Here is a 22,024-nt window from a genome sequence, read left to right on the forward strand (position 1 = left end):
GCTCGCCGAGGACGGGCAGGACTTCACGGCCCTCTCCGCCTTTCTCCACCTCGGGACCTTGCGCGCGAGCGTCCCTGTGCGCGCGCGGGCTTCAGCTCTGCCTCCCTGAACGGATTCCTCCTCATTCGCCTACGACGAGCAACTAAATCAGCAAATCGTGCCCACGGCTAAGCATCCCTGGGGAAAATGCCGCTGAAGCGGCGTTCCGGTGAAACGGCCAGAGCTGCTTTTGGGGAATATCCTGCACGCTATCCATAGTGCAAAAAAACCCATTACGAGAACTAGAAACGCGCTTCCCCTGCAACCCAAGCCGCGCCTAAGGGCAGGAGGTAAATCCTTCCCCTTTCTCTGCCCGTGAGGCCGGGTTCCTTTCCAAAGCACCTGCACCAGCCCGAGCAGGCGGCGTCGGAGGCGCACGAGCTTCAGCCATGAAAATTCCAGGTGTTGCCTCCTTCAACGACACCCTAACCCCCCCTCTAGGGTGAGGGGAATCTGCGCAGGGCGTTGCTGTACCCAACGGGAGACTCCCCGATACAGCACCAGGGTATTTTCAAGAAAGGCGAGAGGTCAGATGTAATTCATTTTTCACCATAATAATGGTAATAATAATAAAAATATCTTAAGTTGGTAGGAGTCAAACTTGCTGTGCCAGGAACAGGTCACAATCCCCACATCTTTAGTGCTGCTGCTTAAAACACGGTCCCTCGCGCTCCGCGTCTCAGAAACGTCATCCCCGACGACGCTCCCGCGAGCTCCGGCCAGGCGCAGGGCTTGCGTCGCGATCCGCCCTTCCCTAAGCGAAGAGAGAAAACTGCCTCGGCAGCTGAAGACAGGAGACAGGTCTTTGAAAAAAAAATTATTTTATTGGAACTCATCTGAACATCAGATATACCTGGTGTTGGTTAGCAAGAACCGTTTGTACATTTGATATTGATGGTGCCAAAAACCCAAACAGTGACTGACTGGATGAGATGGAAATTTCAAAAAAAAAAAAAGAAAAGAAAAGAAAATGTCGGAGAGGTTAAAATGTGAACAGAAAGCAGAAAAGTCAGCCAGTCCAAGATTCAGTGTGAAGGCAAAATATTTCCTGATAAAACAGAATCCTTTTACAAAATATAAATTTTGTACGAAAAACGTGGCGAGGGAGAGAGAGAGAGAGACAGAGGGGAAAGGAAAAATAAAGGTTAGCAGGACAGAGATGCAGAAGCTTACACTGCCCAAATGGCATTAACACCTAGCCAGGAACCTCACCGTAAAACGAGAGAGGCCGGGATACGCCGTGCTCCACCCCCCGCGTCCGTGACTTCGGAAGGGCGACGCGGCCGCTCCCCAGCGAGTGCTGCGCTAGGTTATTCCAGAAGGGCCAAGCTGTCTCACCTCGGATGTGGGGAAAAGAAAAAAAAACAACCAAAACCAACAAAAAAAAAAAAAGCAAGACTACGGCAGCAGAGGTCAATAACGAGAGTCTGGTCAGCGCCCGGGCAGCGGCTCGCCTCCCCGCCGGAGCGGGTCTGGCTCCCGCAGGGAGGCGAGGACTCGGGGAACGCCTGCTCCCCTGTTCTTCCTACCAGTGCAGGTGGGGGGAAGGGATAAAACATTTAAAATCTAGTCTATTTTAAAACAATAGCATGCAATACAGGCCTCCAGGGGAAACCTGCGCTGTTCCCTTTATCAGAAACTGGCCTAATGGTCTGGACAGCGGCTGCAGCCGCCTCGAGGAGTTCGGCTGCGCAGGGCAGGTCTGGGCTGGCGCAGCGCGATGACAATTCTGAAGCAGGCTCCTCGGGCGCGAAAGCCTTCAGGAAAATCATTGTCGAGCTGCTTTCGAGGGGATCTGAGGCCTTTCCGATTTAAAAATAAACCAGCAGTCTGTACGTTTGGGGTTTTTTTGGTTCAGTACAAATGGAATAAACTTGGCTGCTTATACACTGTCAGCAAGTCTCAGATTTCAGAGCAGAGGGAGAGATGAAACAAACTCGTTTTGGGCACCTATCGGTAACAAAACTTTGTCCCTGCTTAACTCTCTGCCATCCCTCAGGAAGTGGAAAGCACATGTTTAGGTAGTGTAAGCCTTTTTCCTTTTATTTAGAATACCCTCTTTGTTTAAACAATATTCCCCCCCCAGATACAAAGTTCGGCCAGTAAAGGTTACATGGAAACTGGAACACGCATCGTATGGAATACAAGATGCACCGGATGAGGAAGTTTAAAAACTTTCCGAGCGAAAAGTAGAACGAAGAAAAAAAAGTCTCCTAACATTTTCCCAGAGGTTTCACTCTCCTGTCACACACACTCTCCAAATGACAGCTAGCAAATTCAACTCTGCAAAAAGAAAACAGAGCCACGTCAATCGAGAGGGGAGAAAACAAGCGTGGAGGACACAAACGGCACGGTGGCCCGGAGGAGCGGCAGGTCCGGCTCCGGCCCCCACTCACCTATGTTAGCTTCTTGGCTTTGTTGTAGAGCGAATCCACTACTTTACTCATATTCTGAATCGTCTCGAGGGCGGCTTCGTAAGTTTTGTCTACGGGGGGTTCGTCGAAGATGATCAGGACTCCCTCGCCTTGGTCAAGGATGCCTGCGGACACAAAGCTGTGGTTACGCTTGACAGATGCCATCTTCCAGACAGCGGGGATTTAGGGAGCCACCTAGAAAAGGGGCGGTCGGCTGCGCTGGGTTTGGAAGGGGCTCGTGCGTTGGACTGGACGGGCTGACTGGTTTTTGTCTGGACTGCATTAGCAGGAGCTTAGCCAGAAAAAAAATCCTCCTGGAGAGGGGCCGGAGAAGAGCTCCAGGAGATGCTTACGCCTGCGCGTTCCCTAACCGCTGCCTTCCTCGCCCAGGGCCCTGCGCCCAGCGGGATGGCCCAGCGCAGCACTGGAGCAAGGCAAGAAAAAAGCCATTTTATAATTAAACGACTTCCAGGTGCCAGATGGGCACGGCAGCTGGGTTCTGTAATTTCCGAGCTATTCTCTAACCGATATGCTTCCTTCATCCATTCGTCTTGCTCAGCTAGATCAAGAGGGCTTTCTCAATCGACACTAGGACAACGTAAACAAGAACAGAGCTGTTTCCTTCAGGGCTTGTTAGAGAGCAGCCTCCTGCGGTCCCAAACCCTTCAGCTGTGCTGTGTGCGTGACCCCAGCAAGGCACACAACGCTCCTGACACCAGTCAGCCGGGAAAGGTGACCAGTAAGCTCCAGCAAGCGCCAAGGCAGAAGAGCACATCCTTGCTGGACAGCCCACCGGTGGGTCTCGCAACCGTGCCTGGATGCAGCCGCCGCAAGTAAGGGCTTAACTGTGGTTTCCGATTTGTGAGAAGCCTCGAGTTGAATGAAGGCAGGCGGAAGGAGCAATAGGAACAGCCTTCGTGACAAGAGAGTAACAAATAAACGCACCGCTCGCTACGCTTCCCGTAGCGCCCGTTAACCTGCGCCTCTGCCAGCTGGAGCAGCGCAGCCTAAGGACACTCGAGGCTCGAAGGCGCAGTGACAAGGAGGAGTCAGTCCACAGCTTGCTCACACACCGCCCGGCCTTGGGCAGCAAAGCAGTCAAGATCGAAGGATGCAGAGACTCACCATGAAATTTCTTGTCCAAGATCATCTGTGACAGTTTCCTTTCTACCTCAGCCTGAAATTGAAGCAGAAAGATTAAAAGTCTCCCAGAACTACGTAAAGAAATGTGAATTTTACTTACTACTCCACACTCAACAGCCCTGGTGGGATACAAGCACTGCTTAAAAGCAGCTATTTTATCACTGACCACGATGTCAGCACAGCTCTCTCCTCACACGCTGCTTTGATACTACCATACGCTTTAGATGACCTCAGAAATTAAGCTTTTAATGACGGGAGCACCGGGACGTCTTGCCCTCTTGTCCCACAGAAGACGGTGTGGCTGTCATTTCCTACAGGCACCGCTCATCAGGGCAGCTGGAGCGCTCTGGCTTGGTTCAGCAAATATTTAGTCAAGCGCTGGCCAAGCTTCACTGAAGCCACTCAGCAGCGCGCTGCCCTCCTGCCCCGTGCCGGGCAAGGCCCACGGGAGTCAGCTCCTCTTCGGACAGAGGACACCCAGCCGCAGCCCAGCTTTAAACACCAAGGCTAGGCTAGGCAAAGACTGCACGGATAGAAAGGGAGGAGAGATGATGTAACGACCGTAAAGGCCGAGCTCAGGACAATTCCAAACCTCCGGCTTTAACGGCAAAACGGGACAAAAGCACCATGGGGTGCAACTGGCTGGGACTACAGTGGATTTTCCCAAAACTTAATCTGGTTGGGATTATCTGCAAAGCAGTTATTGCAACGGCCAACGTGACATACGCATCCCTAATGAAACTGGAAGCAAAGTGATTAGCTGGATCCTTTATCTTAGGGGTCTAAGAAAGATTCCTCTGGGCAGGCTCACAAGGATTAAACGCAGGTCAACGGGGAAGACTGAGCTGGGCACGACATGAGCTGTTGTGACAGCAACGGAAAATCTGTCTGCAATAAAAAGCAAGTGCTAACACAGGGAGTAAACCCAGGTGAAGGAAGGCGACGTTACAGCAAAGTCTTAGTGCAGAGGAAGCCTGGCCGGTGACTCCCGGGAACTGTCTGTGTTCAGGGGAAGTTCCCCAGCGTGGCATTTGCCTGTAAGTGCTGCGGAGCTGACCTGTCAGGTTTAATAGCCCAGTGGCAAATGCCATTTGACCTCAATTCCTTTGCCCTCTTAAGACGTGCCACTGATTTCTACTGATGTTCTTACCTTTGAGAGCTTGATGAGGCTGGATATGTGTTCAATCTATAAGAGAGACCAACAGAGTTAAGCAAATCTTTAGCTGTACTTTTGACACGCAACATGGAGGCGTGGGGCTCTTCCAAGGAACGGCTCAAGGGCCTATAAATGATCCGGACTAAAAACCTCCGATGGCTTTCTCTGCTTTGCGGCTTCATGTCCTTCAGATTTCATATCCAATTTTAACTGAAGACGGACTAGACACCTAAAGGATTTCACTTGGAAACACGAAATAACATTTCTTCTCCACGATTACTGCAGCTTTACCCACACCCTGTCAGAGCCCTTAAAAGCCAAACGCTGTCACCTTCAGCGTTCAAAGCAAGTCCACCTTTCAGTGTGCGTAAGCAAAACAGGTGGAAAGGCCAATGACTCTGAAACGGGCTTTTCCAAAGCTCCCCTCAGCCCCCTCTTTATCGTTTTTCAGCTGAACATGATGAACCCTGAGCTCTGGAAGTGCTGAGCAGCTCCGAGGAAGAAGTGCTCTGTATGGGAGCCCTCACCCACCAACAGCAGGGGACGGAGGTACCAGCGTGTCGGCGTGCTTGCTGGAAACATTTACCTGTACTCTGGAGAAGGGTTCGATGACTCTGATCAGATTCTGTTCCAATAAGTTATCGTAGAGCTTAGCCAAGTGAGTGTTTATGATGGGGTCGTCCCTGAGCTCCACCTTATAGTCTGTCAGAGCCTGCGGAAGAACAAATAATTCAGGTAGCAACAGGTCTCCTGTCCTCAAGGCCCCCCGAGTGTGAAGCAGTCTTCCCTCCCTGCCCAGCAAAGTATCAGTGGTTAATCCAATCCCATAACTTAGCTAAAACGCCAGGAGGTCACGACAGCCTGGCAGCCTTTCAAGCACCGTGCAGCAAGCACCTTTCATCTTTACACTGCTGGAGCTTAGCAAGCCAAAATCTCTGGTTTACACTCAGGAGACAGCATGACAGGATTGTTCCCTGACATGGGAATCCTCTCCGTTATCTCTGTGGTGTTCTTGCTGAAGCCAGGAAAAAATTTTAGGAAGATACACATCCCAGTGAACAGCACCAAAAGTACAGGAGGCTGCTTCTGAATTCACTCTCCAAAGAATTAAAAAAAAAAAAAAAGTTTCAAGCAAGCTATTATTCCCCATGCTGCGAAAACCAAACCAGTTGATTATTGGGGGTTATTTCTTGATGCACTGTTGCTTTCTATGAATGTTTTTATGGTTTCCCCCTGTGGGATATAGCAGCTCCTACAACTTCCCAAAACTGGCATTTCTGAATGCTTTGGCCAGCCAGGCCCCATTTTTTATGTCTCCTGACTCACCTTTTCAAAATCTGCCAGTGACCGGTTCTTACTGGCCTGTGCCACACATTTTAGTGCTTCTGTCTGCAGAGAAAGAAAATGAGAGTAGGTTATTTTTCTGGATTCTCCTCTCAGTGCTATTATGCCAACTGTGCAGTATACTGAAAACGTGCCTAAGCAGCAAAGCGGGAATGTTCCTTTTGCTACAAAGCCCTGTCAGTGTTACTTCCACGCAGGCAGAGCAGGAACAGCTGCTCATAAGGAGAACACGCAGAACAGCTGCAGGACACAGCATGAAATCAGCTTCACAGAGACAAAGAACTCGAGTTTTGCAGGGCTGGAGAATACCAGCTGCAGTTCCTATCAGGTTGCAGGTTGGGAGCAAGTTTGATACGATTTCTAAGGAAAGAGCACATTTTGGCCCTTGCTTGATGAACGTGGCCAGTTTCAGCCCTTAAGCTGCGTTTCTGCCCTTTGGCATGCCACGCTGCCTCTGCTGAGCGACAGAAGCACGGCAGAAGTCCTACGATACCCTATCATGGAGAGCATCAGAAAACGTTTCTTGTCTACCCCGCAGCTGCTGAAACAAAACAAGAGCCTCAGCCACAACCAAACTACCATGTTTATACCAAACAGAATAGTAACACCACTGGAAGAACAGTTCCCAAGCGGTGAGAGGCACAAGTGCACGAGACGAGCAGGACAGCCCGGTGGCTACGGTGCACAAGGCTCAGGCTTCTGCTGCCACCCCTCCCGCCGAGCCGTCCCCAAGGCTGCCCGCTGCCTCTCTGCTCCCTAAGCTCAGACTCCACCGCTGCTGCAGGAACCGGGGATCACTGCTGTCTCAGGAGGACAGCGCAGGGAACAGCTGAGCTTTCCTCCATGGCAGACTGCCCTCCTGCTCTGAAAAGGAGCCTCCAACCCAGCTGTCACTCAGGGGAAGGGGATGAAGCAGGACCAGGGCTGCCCTTCGTGATCCAGCAGGGATAACGCAGGGATATTCTCACTTCAGGCTCTTTTCTACGCACGTATGCTCACTGACCTCCTCTACTAAATAGCTTCCCCAGTCCCCTGTGAGGTAGGTGAGTATTAGCTGCTGCGTCAGAGTAAATAGCTGGCTGACCAAAGCCACCGAGGGCGTCAGTGTGTAAGCCTGGCTCAGACCCCGGCACGCTTGGCTTTTGGCCCTGTGCTTTATATAAGCATCCCTGGATTTAATACGGGGGTGGCATTCACAGACTGGCAAGTTAACATGTTAGAATAAACAGTTGATTTAACAACTCCCCAGCTGCTTGGCTTCCACCTTGCACCCATCTAGGTCTCAAGCTGCTCAGCTACACTGCCATGAACGGATTTTCGGGACTTGCTACAACACCAGTAAAAACAATGCAGAACTCTGATTTAAATACATCAGACCCATGGCTGCCAAGGGCTGAGACATGAGTATCTGACGGCATTTAGTAGTTCATGAAGAAAGCAGGGAGGAGAAAAACAGAGAAAATGAAGCGAGCAGGCCAGATTCTCAGGTGGTGAAAATCACTGTATTCCCCTTGAAGGCAACTGACTTATGGTAATTACTTATGGCAATTTAATCAGTTCTGGATCTCGTTCAGGACACTCAGAAGGAAAGAGTATTTTGGTATGAAAAGACCAAAGTATTTGACAAAAAGAATAACACCATATTCTCAGCGATAACAGGAAGGTAAAAAGGATTACGTTTCCGTACCTGTCTTCCTGCATACCGCAGAGCAAGCTTTCCACTCACTAATGCTTGCACGTCTTCTGGGCTAGAGAAGGGAGGGAAGGGAAGAGAGCATTTATTCAACAACACGGTCAGCTTAAATTTAAGCGTGCCTCAAAAATTCCCAACTGATAGCAAACTACTACAATTCAAATAACATTGTATCAGAAGCATTGATTAGGTCATAAATAAAGACAAACAGCAAAGCTTGTCTGCTTGAGTTCTTTCATTAGTTTAGAGTCTTACAAACGCAAAGCCTTTCCCATTTAAATGTAGGAAGCGTTCTTCGCAGAACCATTTGCCACGTACATGTTCAGCATGATTTTGCACAGCAACATGTATTTCAGTGCAGTGATGGCTTTTGGGTTGTCAATTGAATCATATCCCTCAAACGCCTCATAAAAATATGAATAGGCTGTTTTCCAGTCCTTCTCTTCTGCTGCATGGATAATACCTGTTGAGAGGAACAAACAGCCAGGCATCAGAGTTAATTTGGAACGTGACGGGAAGAGGACAGAACAATTTGGTTGCCCAGTGCTTTATCTGGCACTTCAGTAAAGGGAATCCTTTCTTTCTAGCAGAACACCACCCACACCCTCCCTTAAGGGGACATGTTAAGAAAGACAAGTTCGGGGCACTTCAGGTAGGGGCCTGCAAGTTAGGGCAGGAACAACGTTACACCAACGTGGTGTAATGCTGTAGTGCCTAGGAAGGTTACAGACCCTCCGCCACTGGAAGTTTTCAAAAACAGGCTGAAAAAACATGTGTCCGGAACAGTGTAATTACAGCTGATCCTGCCTTGAGGCAGCTGGGCAGACTGGTAGGTACCTTGAGGTCCCACCTAACATCATCTTCTATGATTCACTCAGGAAAGAACAAACATCAGTCAATGATGCATCATGATGAGCCCCAGCCTTCCCCCTTCTCCTGAAGGGCTTTACCTGACTGCATGTCTAACGCTGCTTGCAGCTTAGGTGGACAGTAGATTGCGTTGGCTGTAGTCCGTGCAGAGGTTAAGGCTGCTCTTGCTTTTGGCAGATTGCTCAGGGCATGGTAAGTCTTACTTTCTAACAGCTGCACTTCCACCAGCAACGCCTTGTCGTCCATCTTTTTCAATTCCCGAAGAAGCTGGGAGCCTAGCAGGGGGGAAGAACAAGAACCTTTGTAACCTGCTCTGCATCTGCTATCAACAACTTCACAAACCAAGCCTCCCCAGAGGACACCCTTCCTCCCCCCACAGCACTACCGGCTTCGAGGAAGGGAGGCTAGGCTTACACAACCTGTTCTTCCAAGAAGGAACAAAGGAGCGGAAATAATAGTAGGTCAGTGTCAGTCCACAGCTGGAGAAGAATGAACCAGTTTGGTGTTAGAGGTGGAAGAGGGCAGTGAGAATACTTGGGTAAGTGGAGAGCGTGTCTCTGCCACCTCATCGCGGGCAGCAGGCACTCAGCGGAAAGTCAAGGATGGGCTGTGCAGTTCAGACGGTCACTCTGGTACCCCTTCCCCAGATGATAGCGTGATTTACCACTCACATTCAGAGCTCCCAGCAAACCCGAAGTACTGCCCGTTCCTGCATCATTCCCCTAGGGTGAGACCTGAGGATTTTCAAGCAACTGCTAAGAATATGGGATGAGGAAGGAATGTTTTAAGCATAAGACATCTACAGATCAAATTTAGGAGGTAGGAATGGACAGCCCAAGAAATGCCTAGATAAACTTTACTTTAAAGCCTTGTGAGGACAGAAAGAGCCAGCCTTAGAGGAAACTTTTCCCCTTCTTTCCCCCCGCTACAAACTGAAGAGCTGACTTAGGGCAAGCAGAGATGGGAACCTCATCCTCACTTGCCATGCTTGGAAGCTGAAAACCACAGCTGAAACTGCGTAACGAGGTGGAAGAGAATGGATTCTCCCTAGAAACATCCCGGAGAGACTCTCTGCTTCCACCTGCTCCCCGCGGCTGCGGACATAACCACGCCTTGGCCAGCCACACAGAAATGCTAGCGCGCAACGCTGACATCTCGATCGAGCTTTCAGAGAGGCTGTCCTAGAGGTATGGGCCTTCACAACTCCCTAAGCTGTATCACCATCATTAACTAACTAAATTAAGCATAGCTTTGGAGTGGGGACGCTGATCAGTTTAAACCCGAGTTCATTACATATCCGTATGCAAACTAGTTCTAACTTGATACTGAATCCCATCTATCAGAGCATTTAACATAACTTGATATTCTGATCAGACACAAGTCACCCAGGTGACTCTGGACATGACACAGGCTCTTGCCACCACGCTCTTTAAGAAGTTGCGGGTCCCCGGTGAGGCATCCCCACCGCCCGGTGAGCGCTGCTGTCCGTGTCGGGGCAGTCATCCCTCAGCCCTGCTCGTACCCACGCGCTGAGCGGGCAGAGCGGTCTGTACAAATACCCTTTAGCCAGCTTAAACCTCACCTTACATTGCTGCAGTCATTTGCAAAATGAGCATTTGGAAAGCACCGAAGGGAGCTGGGCCGTGTAAGATGACCTGCTGTACTCTGCGTCGTAGCAGAGCAGGAGACTTCACGTGGTTAATTACCATATCTCAGGTGGTGCAGAAGCAAATTCTTAAAGCCTTTACACTACTTCTCCAGAGCTTGTCTAATTACACCCGTAGAGGTTTGCCATTTCCTGGCATTACTACTGCTTGTATTGAGGCCGTATCTGAGCAAACTGAAGCAAGCTGGTTTTTCCCTTCAGCCTCTCTGACCACAGCATTATACTTCATATGTTCCAACAGGAGCCAAACCCGATTGCCTTCAACTGCATACAGCTCCTTTTTGCTTCCAAAATTATTTGAAACGAACAAATGGTGAGAACAAAGAGATCTCTTAAAGCTTTTATCACCAAGCTATAGTAAAAGATGGCAGATCTGGTACAGCGCTGAGAAACAAATGCCCAAGTCCTGCAAAACTTGTCAAAGAACATGACGTAGTGTTATCATTTCCCTTGTCTGCCTCAAGACTAATTTCAAAGCAAAGAACTACTACCACCACCTAGTGGGAGACTTACCTAGCTGCAGGGCTTCTTGGTACCTCTTGGTATCGAAGTACAAAGAGACCAGCCTCGCCTGGAGAACAGAAAAGGAACTGCTGTGAGGAAAGCCAAAGAAAGGTAGTACAGATTTATTTTGTAAAATGGAGCTTTATATTCTTATCTGCACAGACTTCACTAAATTAGTTTGTGTTCGTTACGTCATACGGTCCAATTTTGCAAGATCTACCATTTGGAAGATTGGCTAGATCTAAACACAACGAGTAAAATCCTGCCTATTCAAGGAGAGCCACTAACTTTAGTGAAATGGTTATCGCCCGCCCATTCCACGTACGGAGATCTGGACACACACACTGAGTTCTCTACTTTTATAGGTATTAAATCTGAGAAAGGGAAGGCGGTATTACACAGGTTTGGGATCCCCAATGTAACATACCTCCAGAGCCTGGCGTAGGAAAGTCCTCTTCTCTGATTTGGCCCATTCAATACACTCTAAACACAGGTCAACCTTAAAGGGAGCAGAAAGAAATTTGTCAAGCCTTCTGCTGCCCCTCTTTAAAACAGCAGTATGGTTCAATCATTTCCTACAAAGCAACAAAAATACAACAAAGCCTGAATCTCCACAATGTACTTTAAGAAAATAAATCATTCCTGTCTGAACAGCAGCATTGCCAAACATCAAATTAGCTTTACTCTAAAACGAGCCTGGAGATTAGCTAGTGCCTACCCCAAATGTCTCTGAACGACGCCTTTAATATTATCAGGGTAAAGCGTAGTTCACCACTGATGAGAACTGCGGCTCAACAGGGGAAGGTTAAGTGACTTCTCTTCAACAAGGCCTCCCTGGTAAGCACACACGATACACTTTAGCCTCGGGCCGCACCATGTTGACACCAGAGTTTAAACTCACAGAAACATTGCACAAAATGATATAGAACAGCTATAGTTCGTGCTACGTATTTTCACATTCCATTTGCTAGAATAACTTCCTGCACTTGCTAACACTGTTCACAGTATTTCACACTACTACACTACACAGTACTACTACTACACTACACAGTAGTTCACACTACTTCTAATACGTATTGCAAGAGAAAGTAAAGTTCGGAAGGCAAACTAAGGTTTAGTTTAAGCTTTAGCCGTCACACCCGCCCCCAACAGACCACCTTCTTCGATGGCTTTTCTAATGCATTTGGCTTCCAAGAACTTTTTCTGACCACCAGGGACAATCCTCCCACACCGGAATATGGAAATAAAGATTTGGCTTCCAAAGTTTCTCTAGTGAAAATCACCGCTGAAATCCTAATAGTATTTCTTAAACAGCTGTGGTTTTGTTTGAAATAAAAACATCTGGGTACATGAGAACTGATTCCGCCTTAGGGCAAGGGATGAACTAAAAGACTTTGAGGTGCCTTCCAGCGTGTTTTGCACCATTTCATTTAGCCATAAAGAGAACTGTATTTTCAATTTCTCTAGAAAGAAAGGACAATGAAGTGCATGTGTTTTAGGGCTTAAATATGCCAGAACACGTGCATCCTTTAGCAGTATAAAGCAACAGAGGTGCTCGGCTCCGGTATTTACAACCAAGTTAGGTGCCAGGAGCCGGTCAGTAAGCGACACTGGATGTTTTATCTATCACTTCAAAGCAGAGTAAAGGAACCCAATGGCTTCTCATATTTTTAAGACTGCCGAAGCTCCCTTGATGAATAAAGCAGTCATGTTCCACCCCAATTAGAAGAGGGTGTCGATTTAGTACTGGCCAATAGTATACAATACGTCATCCCGAGGTGCTAGGCTCAGGAATGCCGCCTTTTCCCAAAAATCTCTGGATCGCAGCTCTTTCTGGAGCAGCTCTGTAGCTGTACAACGCTGCGGGACTTGTCAGCTCCTCATCACTGCTTATTAAACGGGGACGTTTTATGAAAATCCATTATGAAGTCGCAATTTATTGCACAGTGATAGCTGGAGCATCAGGAGCTGGAGAAATCTCTAATTTCATTGCTTTACTGGACTCCTGGGAGTCGTCTTAATATACGTTACACCGAGGAAGCAAATGTCCCTCTGAACATTCCTGAAGTGCCGAAAGAATTCAGAATTACTGCACCAAGAACCTCACAGGTTAGGTGTTATAATTCCTTCAGGTTTTGGGTTTGGCTTTTGAATATGCTGGAAAGTGAACATTTTGACTAACTGGGCCATATTTTCATTGCTGTTACTCCAAGTTCTTCCCCTGCCGTAAAAATGCCACCTTTTGGGATTGCATCCAAATATTGTCATTTACATCAAGTTGCCTTTAGAAAAAGTCTGAAGCCACTTATTTTCTCCTGACCCCTTTTAGGGGTTCCCTTCTCACCTGCACATCCCACCCCGCTTCCCTTAATCTCTTCCGTTAAAGAGGGGTAAAGGTTCTGTCACTGCGTACGGTAACGTGACATGCAAGCCACAAGAACTGAACAGCAAACGAAGAACATTTGCTAGATTACCTTAACTACAGGATGATAATTCTGCGCTGATTTGGCTAATGAGAATGCCACCTGCCTCTCAACATGGCAGAACCTCTTCTAGGCTGTACTTTGCCCGCCGCTGTGCGTACTGCGTTACGGGGGCTTTGCCCTTAACCTGTTGCTCGGACCCTCCCTTCCTCCCCTTCCCACCTAAGTGCTTTGGGCTGCCAGGACAGCCCGTACTACCGCAGGTCAGCGCCGCTTGTCAGCGGCTCCTCATCTTTTACATTTACACGTTGCTCCTGTCCTCCTCCCGTTCCCAAATAACCAAGAAGTCACGTAGACAAAAAAGAAAAAAAAAATAAAAGAAAAACAACTCTATTCTAGGGAGCTAATGAGAACGGAGGAAATCCTAACTGGGGACTACCTTAGACCGAATGGGTTTTCTAGTGGAGAATTTAATCCACTGAAGTAGTTTACACTTGGTAGCTGCAAAACTTTTTCCACTCCCACTTCAGAAGAAACCTTCCTGCCTCAGAAGCCCTCTGCAGAGTAAGACGCCCACTGCGCTGTGTCCCCACGCAACGCCCCTTCACGTCCCCAGGTGAGAGATGCTAAGTAATACTCACCATCTAATCCCACCAACTCCTGGACAGACCTTGAACGCTCCCTCCTCTAGCTCTGTGCCATCACACGCTGCTCCCACCTTGCCACTAGACCGAGCTCCCTGGATCGGGTGCAGCACCTCTCACCTCTCATATCCTGAATGCTAATCGCACTAGAAAATACTGCTAATGCTGCGCATCTAACAGCGAGCAACACAAACCGAAGAAAAACGCCCAGGGTGAAAGTTACTCCTAACCTGCGGCAGGATGAGGCTTGCAGAAAAACATGGTTATGAGTGAATTAAATTATCTAATGTTTTATTAATAGAATATATCCAAATGCATTAAATTAATGTTTCCTGACATGAATAATTCTTCAGTGTGAAGCAAAGTAGGTCAGGTAATGGTGTTACAGGCTTTTGAGGAACCCACCAGTGCTGAAAGGGAAATCTCACCTCCTGTCCCGTTGCTGCCTCCATGTCAAGGAACAGATCGAGCAGAGATCGGACTAAGCGGGCTGCCTTTGCTTTGCTGATGGAGTTCAAGAAGGGTCGAACATACTTCAGAAGTCCTCCCAGCTCTGTATACAAGAAAAACCAAACCATGAAATACAACCGCACAGCCAAAAGTTACACCGCAGCTGGAGTACCCGACACGTCTACACACAGCAGCATTTATGACACCAAACATTTTATAAGCAGTCTCTCAACATCATTTACAGGAAAAGAGCGATAAACGTCACCCGAAGGAACGCCTTGCCGTAAACACGGGGGCTGGCAAAGGTGACTGCTGGGCTCCAGCCTCACCCCACAGCATACGTTTCCCGTTCCTTCAGTTCGCCCAATTATAACACCATTTGTTACTACGCTTGCCTCAGGCAAGTTTTAAAAACGTAAGCATCTGCTAAATGCTTTGAGATTTTTCTATAAAATGGGCAATGGAGTTTATAGTTTAAGTATGTTTTTATTAACTCGCAGTTTGACGTTTTAACCTGCCATACCTCGCCAGTCCTAGAAAGCCAGATACACCCCAGCTCCACTGCTGAAAAATGACATTTCTTAACACTTCAACTACCCACACCACCGAATTAGATCTTACCTTACTTAACTAGATTTCTATTTCTACTAGTCTCCTTAGTAGTTTACAGCTATAAAGTCTCAAGCTCACAAAGGAAAAGTCTTTCTTTATGAAGAAATACACTAAAACCATCGTTCCTACAGAGCCAAGGAACGCGGCAGTCAACGTCACAGCAGTTTCAGGACTCGGCGTTCGCAGAAGCAGGAGTTACGTGTTGGAATTGCACAGCGCAAGTTAAACGCCTTCTCCTGCGATAACCAACAGGCGGCCGTCGGGCCAGGTTGCAGCGATGTCTGTCTACAGCCGGGGGAAGACGACGCTTCCAGCGGACGAGCACCGCGCCAGCGCCCGGTTCGGCGCTGACTCATAAAGGAGTGGGGTTGTACACCGAAATCACTGCTTATTTGCCCCAGAATTTTAAGTCTCACCCAAATGTCGGCTAGATCTTGCGCTACCGCGTTTACAAGATTTGATAGTAAAACAAACCAAAACAAAACCTGTAATGAGTATTTCAGAAATCTTCAATATACTCTATACCAAACTGGTATCAGAATCAAAACTAAAATAAGAGACTAATCTAATTTTATTTCAATTAGTACACAGAGGAGCATCAGCAGAATTTCAATTTGGGAGGATTCCAATAAAAACAGTTGAAAACAAGGTTTCTTTTGTATTTCATTTAGCAGTAATGCGAAAGAATTGTTATAAGAACATCTTAATAATACCTAAAAATTATTCCTTATATTTTTCCTTTTTCAACCTATTTATTTTAAAAGTTTAATCAAGCCTGATACAACTCATTTCTTACACTCTTAAGAAGTAGAACTCAGTGTGTGTTCCAATCCAACTGCTCACGGTGACGTACTGACATTTTTATACATCCGAAAGCACAGTTTTAGAACAAATGAAACTTCTTGAGTGCGCCCTGAATCCTTAGAGAAGCCTTATTTTCCAAAGAGCAGTACACCAAATCGTGACTCTTTCTACAATGAACCACTCGGACTTTGTACAGGGAACAAAACACGACGCTATGACTGCCGTGACTAAGATTTCATAGACGTTTTACTTTCTGGCTGAGAATAAACAGGCAGGTTTTTCTAGAATTGAGGTGCAGCTACTTCAATATCCAAGATTGAGCCCCGCTGACTGAGCATTTCAATCAGTGCTCAGCTTTTACTCAAGAAGGAGTTGTTACCTACTGCCCTGGGGCAGACGATGACTTTACCCGCACCGCCTTCGTTCTGAGCACCACTCAACCTGCAATACCACTCAGGGATGCAAATCCCCATCATTTTAATCAAAGTCAAACACTTCGGTTTCACATACAGCAAACAAACTACCGGGACAGCAGCAGACAGCCCCTTCCAACACATCAGTTTTGCGCAGAGCTACTCTCAAGCACCCCTCTTCTCGACGCGAGCTGAGAAAGGCAGGCTCCGGATCACCTTGCTGGGCTCGGAAGAGAAGCAGCTCCGAAGCTGGGGTTGCCCAGAAGCTGGTTCTTGTGCTCTTCCCTGATGCAACTAACACAAGCACTTGAAAACACCGCACTTAACACAGGGAACAAGTCTGCTTCTCATCAGGCCGCGGCACCGCACCCTTAGCTTCGAGCTCTGGAACTAAGAATTCGCCAGTCTTTCAGTCTGCCTTATCAAGGCAGCGAGATTCTCTCCGAGATCCATCGACTCTTTAAGTACTCAGGTACTTCATACTGTGCGTCACTGCTTCTCAGGACCAACTGAATCATGTTTCTAGTGCACAACACACTCTTCCACATGGGAAAGGAACTTTAGAAGAAAAGAAAGGAAAAATCACATGAAATACACTGCAGTACTTATCTTTCCGTTGACTTGCTCAACAAGCTGCTGGAGAATTCACTAGAAAGCAGATTCCAAACCAACAGCTAGAACATCCCTACATTTTGCAAAGTACACATTTAGACATGCAAGCTCAAAGTTCCCATAGAAATTTCTCTTTCTTTCCAATGTAACTGTCAACTATTTTTAGGATTTTTTTTTTTAAGTAAACGCAATGCTTGGTAATGGTGTGATTGACAGCTCTAGAGAAGTGATGAGCGGCAGCTCTGGAAAATGAAGTCTGCTGCTCATCCTCAGAGAAAGTGCTCCCACAAGCTAACATGCCACGTACCCGAATATCTGATCCGAGTTATTCCAATCCTACAGTTTTAAGCAACGCTTTAAAAATCTAGAACTGTCCTAAAAAAAAAGGCAAAGTAATTAATCTACCAGTTCAATCCTTAATCTCTACGAAGCAGATAAAGAGGGTCATTTGTATTATTGGGTTGTTTTTTTTTTTAAACAAAGGCCATAGTTCACTAGAGGTTATTTCTCTAAAAACTACAGATTCATTTTACACTCTCAGCCAGTCAGCAGCACAGCAGTCGTAACTTTCAAATTCCACCCAACTGCAGCTGATTTCTTCCCTCGGCTGCAGCTCGCGGACCCTTTCATCTCTCGAAGCTGTCGCTTGAGAGTAGCCAACGAGCCACTGCAAGACCTAGAACCTGTCAAAGAAACCCCACGAGCTAGAACGAAAACGTGCGCAGCAAAAGCTACAATGATGAGATCCCTTTCATTCGGGCCAGAGACCGCACGGTCTCAGTAATTTCCTCGTTCGGTTTAGCAGCACTGGATTCGCTCCCCTCGGATACAAAGATCTGTGTGTCTGCCCGGTGCTAGCATCTTTGTGAACAGTTTTACCTGGTGAAGACGCTGCTGACCCTGACTGCTTCTCACTCCTACTAGCGTACTTCCCCCTAGAAGGCAGACAGGAGGGAAGGTGACAGTGTCTTTCCCACAGGACTAGCACATCTCTGGGCTGTGGTATCCCCCTTCTTCCTCCCCCAGCTTCACCACGGATCTCCAGAAAGCACAACCTGGTGATCTCACTCCGATCTACGCGTACACAACTGGCTCCTTAATGTCGCTAAATTCATTTTCTTCTACTCAGAATATAGTCGCTCTGCAGTTTAGTGTTCCCTTTAACAGATTTCAAATACATTTCACGTTTGCTCCTTCATAAACCTGTTTTTGATGAGTTAACGCTGTCATTTTCAATTACTTAGCCTTCCCCTTAAAACAATCTATTAGCTAGCTACCCTCTGAGAACACAATGAAGTTCTTTATACTCATCTAAGACTTCGGCTTAAACTCAGAACTACTCCAAGTTCTGCAGCTGTAAGGAGGCCATCACGCACCGAACAACTCTGCTCTCAGGCTCAGGCACACCAGCAGCACATCCCCACGCTTACTTGAAGAGACTCTTCTGATGATTTCCCCCTTTTTAGCCCAGACACACACATCTTCCCCGGTGCAGGAGCAAAGCCATGTTTAGTTATCTCTACAAAAGCAAACATCAGAGCGCAAAGGGCACCCGCACAGCACAGACACCTACACCTGAGCTAATTGACTTGAGGTCCTTTAATAGTCAATTAGAGAAACGGGCGCCTGTACAGCAGGCTTCGTCTGTCCTGCTCCAAATTCTTACTGGAGGAAGAGATGAATCGTGTGCTGGAAGGGCTTATTTTTCTCCCCTAACTATAAAAGCAGCCCACACTAGGAAATCAGACATGGACATCTGTAGTTAGGTGAGATGAATAGCACCTTTGTTTCCAGCACCGCTCTAAGGGCACGTAATCTACTTTGTCACAAGCTCCCTTCAACTGCAAATCACAGCGGGCTCAGTGTCCAGAATGCTCAAACACATGTAGACGTGGGTAGGTCATTTAAACGGCCAAATCAAACCAGATGTGTACAAAGACTGGACAGTAGGATACCAAGTGCGCAGTTCAGAATAAATATAAAACCGTGATCTCGATCAGCTGCTCCCTGAGACCTCATCCTGCTTTCCATGAACTACTCTAGCACTAGGTCTGCCGTCCCAGTCCAGTTTCAGTTTGATTAAGCCTTCTGCTGGCCTGTTTTCCCTGACCAGTTTCAGACTGTTAAAAGCACCCATGCTTCACTTCACATTCTGAATTATTGTTGTGCACCGTTAGAAAACATCAGGGCTATACCATGGCCAACTGCTTGCCACAGACAGAACGCTCTTTGTACAGATGTGGCGTATCGGCTCCTAAAACGCTTGAGGTGAAAGGTGCTCCAGAAAAAGCAAAACCATTCTTCAGCAAAAGCAACAAAACCAAACTGCTGAGTACAAAATAACAAACACACTGCCTTGAGCTTTCCAGGAAACAGAAGGCGTGAACAGATTCAACTCAAAAATCATTGAATAGAGAACTTTACTCCATTTCTGTCCTTTCACACGTTCACAATAGAAGGACTGTCGCGTCCTGCTCTTGTGAGGAGCTGGGCAAGGACTTCCTGACATAACATTTCAGCAGATAAGCCAATTGAGAAAGAAGCTGCTGGTGAGAAAGGACTTTTGGGGACAAACTTTCCAATTTGAAACAAGGTTCGGAGATTATTAAAAACAAAAGAAGAGAAACTTCTCATCTCAAACATGACAACTTAACAACATTTTAGTCACTTGTACTACAATGGCCACACGTCAAAGGGTCATAAACTAAACCGCCCAGTGCATCAGCAGTCTTTTGAAACACTGGGCCGATAACACGAGATTAATATTTTATGTTGTTTATCGAGTTTTTTAGTTTCTGTCCTGTCTCTGAGAGAACATTTCCTGCCAAAAATGGCTTTTACTTTTATCCCGTTAAATAAGGAGACTAAATTCATTTGAACATATGTATCTCTTACCCGATACTCAGTTACTTATTTCAGGCTCACCTTCTGCCTGCCCAGTCTTGGCCAAAAGCGACCCCAGTTCCAGGATGCTCTGCTCTTTGACTTGCACCGCTTCTTCATCATTTTCCTGGACATCGCGTTTCACTAGAAAAGAGAAGAAAAGTTACCTTCAACGCTATTTCAGTTAGAAGATAATCATTACTAGTCCCCTCCTGGAAAGGCACCAAAAAAGTAACTGTTATAACAGGCAATAGTGAATTCAGCCCGGCCGGCGAGATCTGGAAAGCAGATTATGTGGAAAGTTTAAATGCATAGTTTATAAAGAGCGCTTCGTCTGTACTTCACAAAGGCTTTAATCCAGCTGATAGATACAACTGCATGCTTCAACTTGACTATAAGTTTTGAAGTAGTTTCATTAAGCTCGTCCAGCTGTTCAAATTTTATTTAAAAAACGCCACCACCCAACAGATCTTCTACCACTGAAGTCACCAAACCAAATAAAAGAAATTTAATGGGATTTCCAGGGTTGGGTATTCTGGTATTGGGATTTCTGATGTTGCTGCTTTGTGTATTAAGTTGCAATCCCACGGTCAAAACGCAGCACAAGAAGAACATCGGCTCGGTGAGCAGGGCCTCTCTGCCCTCTTCACTCAGGAGCGGATCAGGAGCACCTTCCCGCACCGACTCTGACAATCTAATCGTCACTGTGTCCCAACACGAGGAACTCTGGCCCTGAAGTACGTAGAAGGGCCCAGCGACGCACAGCAGCACCAAAGCTGTGTCTACACAACATCAGTTTCATATAAGTTATCCACAAAACAATTCGCTTTCTTCCCCGCCACCTGCTACTGTGTAAATATTCATCTCCACCATCCCCTGCGCAGGTGAGTTCGTCCAACTTCTACACGAACAAAGCCAAAATCCGCTGCCCAACTCTACCGAGGGAACCGAAATCCTCCCCGCTGCCCCCGCGCACAGACTGCGGCTTTCGGTCCCCGTAACTTCATACGTGCAGTGTCAAAAGCAAAGTAACTGCGCTCTCAAGCGGAAAAGTATCACGGCAACTGCTCCAGCTTACACCAACTGGCAACACGAGCTGTTACTCCCGACTAAGCCTGACCGGATGGAAAGCTGTAGGTGTGTTGACAGGCTTGAGAACACCAACTACTAACTAACCAGAGAAACACCGAGGGGGGCGAGCAACTTTTAAAGACCATACAGCAAATCCAATTTCAAGGTCTAGCACTAGGAAACGCTTATTTGCCTGACCCAGTGGGGTGACAGCAGGTCACAGCATCTCTTCAGAAATCACCACACACTACGAGAATCAAGAATTACTCCTTTATACACCAGTGTCTAAGGCACCTGCTCTCCCCACCCTGCATGCCCCAACCCCCAGATAAAGAGGGATGTCCACATTATGCCTACAAACCACCTTACAGCACCAACATCTCCTCGGCACTGCTAAATGTCCGGGACAAGACAACTGCTGCCAACAGCATCTGTCCTGCAACAAGCAGAAGTCAAAACTCCAGGCACAGCACGCACAAAAACTCCTCAAAACTTTCTGCGTAGCGCTGGGAAGGTAATTTAAACAGCGGGTGTGTTCTAGTGTGACAAGAGGAAATCCCACTTCCAGCAGAGTTCTCTCATCCGTCAGCACGCCGAGCACCGCCGCCACCAGCCCAACACCCAGCCGCCGTAAGAGCACAACCGAAACACCCCAGAAGCAAACAGCCGGTACAGGCGGGCTCCTGCCCGCCCCAGCCCCTGCACACGCCGCTCCGCAGGCGGGCAAGTTCACAGGCCGCGGCCGCTGCCTGCACCCGGGGGCTGAGCGGGGAGGAGAAGCCGGCCCCGGCCGCGGGGCTCCGCTGACAGGCTCCCCGAGCGGGGCTCCGCCGCGGCCGCCCGCTTCACCCCGGCAGCTCCCAGCCCCTCGGGCCCGCGGGGCCCTCACCGGCGGCGGGCAGCGGCACGGAACCCGCCGGCTCCGCGGTGCGGGTGGAGGAGCCGCGTCGGTGGAGCGGGCCGGGCCGGGGCCGGTGGAGCGGGCCCAGGCCTCGCTCCCGTCCGGCTCGCACGGTGAGTCAGCAGCCGGCGGCGGCGGCGGGCGGGAGGCGGCGGCGGGCGGCCGGGGGCGGGCGGCGGGGCGGGGGCGGGCGGCGGGGCCTCACCTATGGAGTGGAGGATGCCGATGGAGGCCTCGCGGTCGGTGGAGAGCAGGGACTGGGCGCGCTGGAACTCCAGCACCGCCGCCGCCGCCATCTTACCGCTCCCTCACTCCCTCCTCACCGCCAGCCCGGAAGCGGCCGGCGGAGGTCACGCCCCTTCCGGCCCCCGCGGCATGACGG

General features: G+C 48.3%; 1 protein-coding gene across 1 annotated transcript; it reads right to left on the bottom strand.

Annotated features, from left to right (window-relative positions):
* Window positions 1-875: 875 nt before the first annotated feature.
* Window positions 876-21,986, bottom strand: PSMD11 (proteasome 26S subunit, non-ATPase 11). Its single transcript, XM_082331931.1, has 14 exons — window positions 21,848-21,986; window positions 19,713-19,814; window positions 14,325-14,449; window positions 11,257-11,328; window positions 10,839-10,896; window positions 8,740-8,934; window positions 8,108-8,252; window positions 7,784-7,844; window positions 6,079-6,141; window positions 5,339-5,464; window positions 4,747-4,782; window positions 3,579-3,630; window positions 2,436-2,578; window positions 876-2,322 (listed from the first exon to the last, which is right to left on the bottom strand). Exons 1-13 carry the CDS (start codon window positions 21,936-21,938, stop codon window positions 2,436-2,438), a joined length of 1,269 nt encoding a protein of 422 aa, XP_082188057.1. The 5' UTR covers window positions 21,939-21,986; the 3' UTR covers window positions 876-2,322.
* Window positions 21,987-22,024: the final 38 nt, after the last annotated feature.

This window comes from Platalea leucorodia (genome assembly GCF_965183815.1).
Source record: "Platalea leucorodia genome assembly, chromosome: 22".
Taxonomy (NCBI): domain Eukaryota; kingdom Metazoa; phylum Chordata; class Aves; order Pelecaniformes; family Threskiornithidae; genus Platalea; species Platalea leucorodia.

What these genes read in the sequence shown, in the direction of transcription:
- PSMD11 (XM_082331931.1), bottom strand. Translation starts at nt 21,938, where the DNA reads ATGGCGGCGGCGGCGGTGCTGGAGTTCCAGCGCGCCCAGTCCCTGCTC. An exon ending in TGCAAAATCATGCTGAACAT is followed by an intron (nt 7,845 to 8,107) that starts GTACGTGGCAAA and finishes TCCCTTCTCTAG; the next exon opens with CCCAGAAGACGTGCAAGCAT. An exon ending in CTTGGACAAGAAATTTCATG is followed by an intron (nt 2,579 to 3,578) that starts GTGAGTCTCTGC and finishes TTGTGTCCGCAG; the next exon opens with GCATCCTTGACCAAGGCGAG.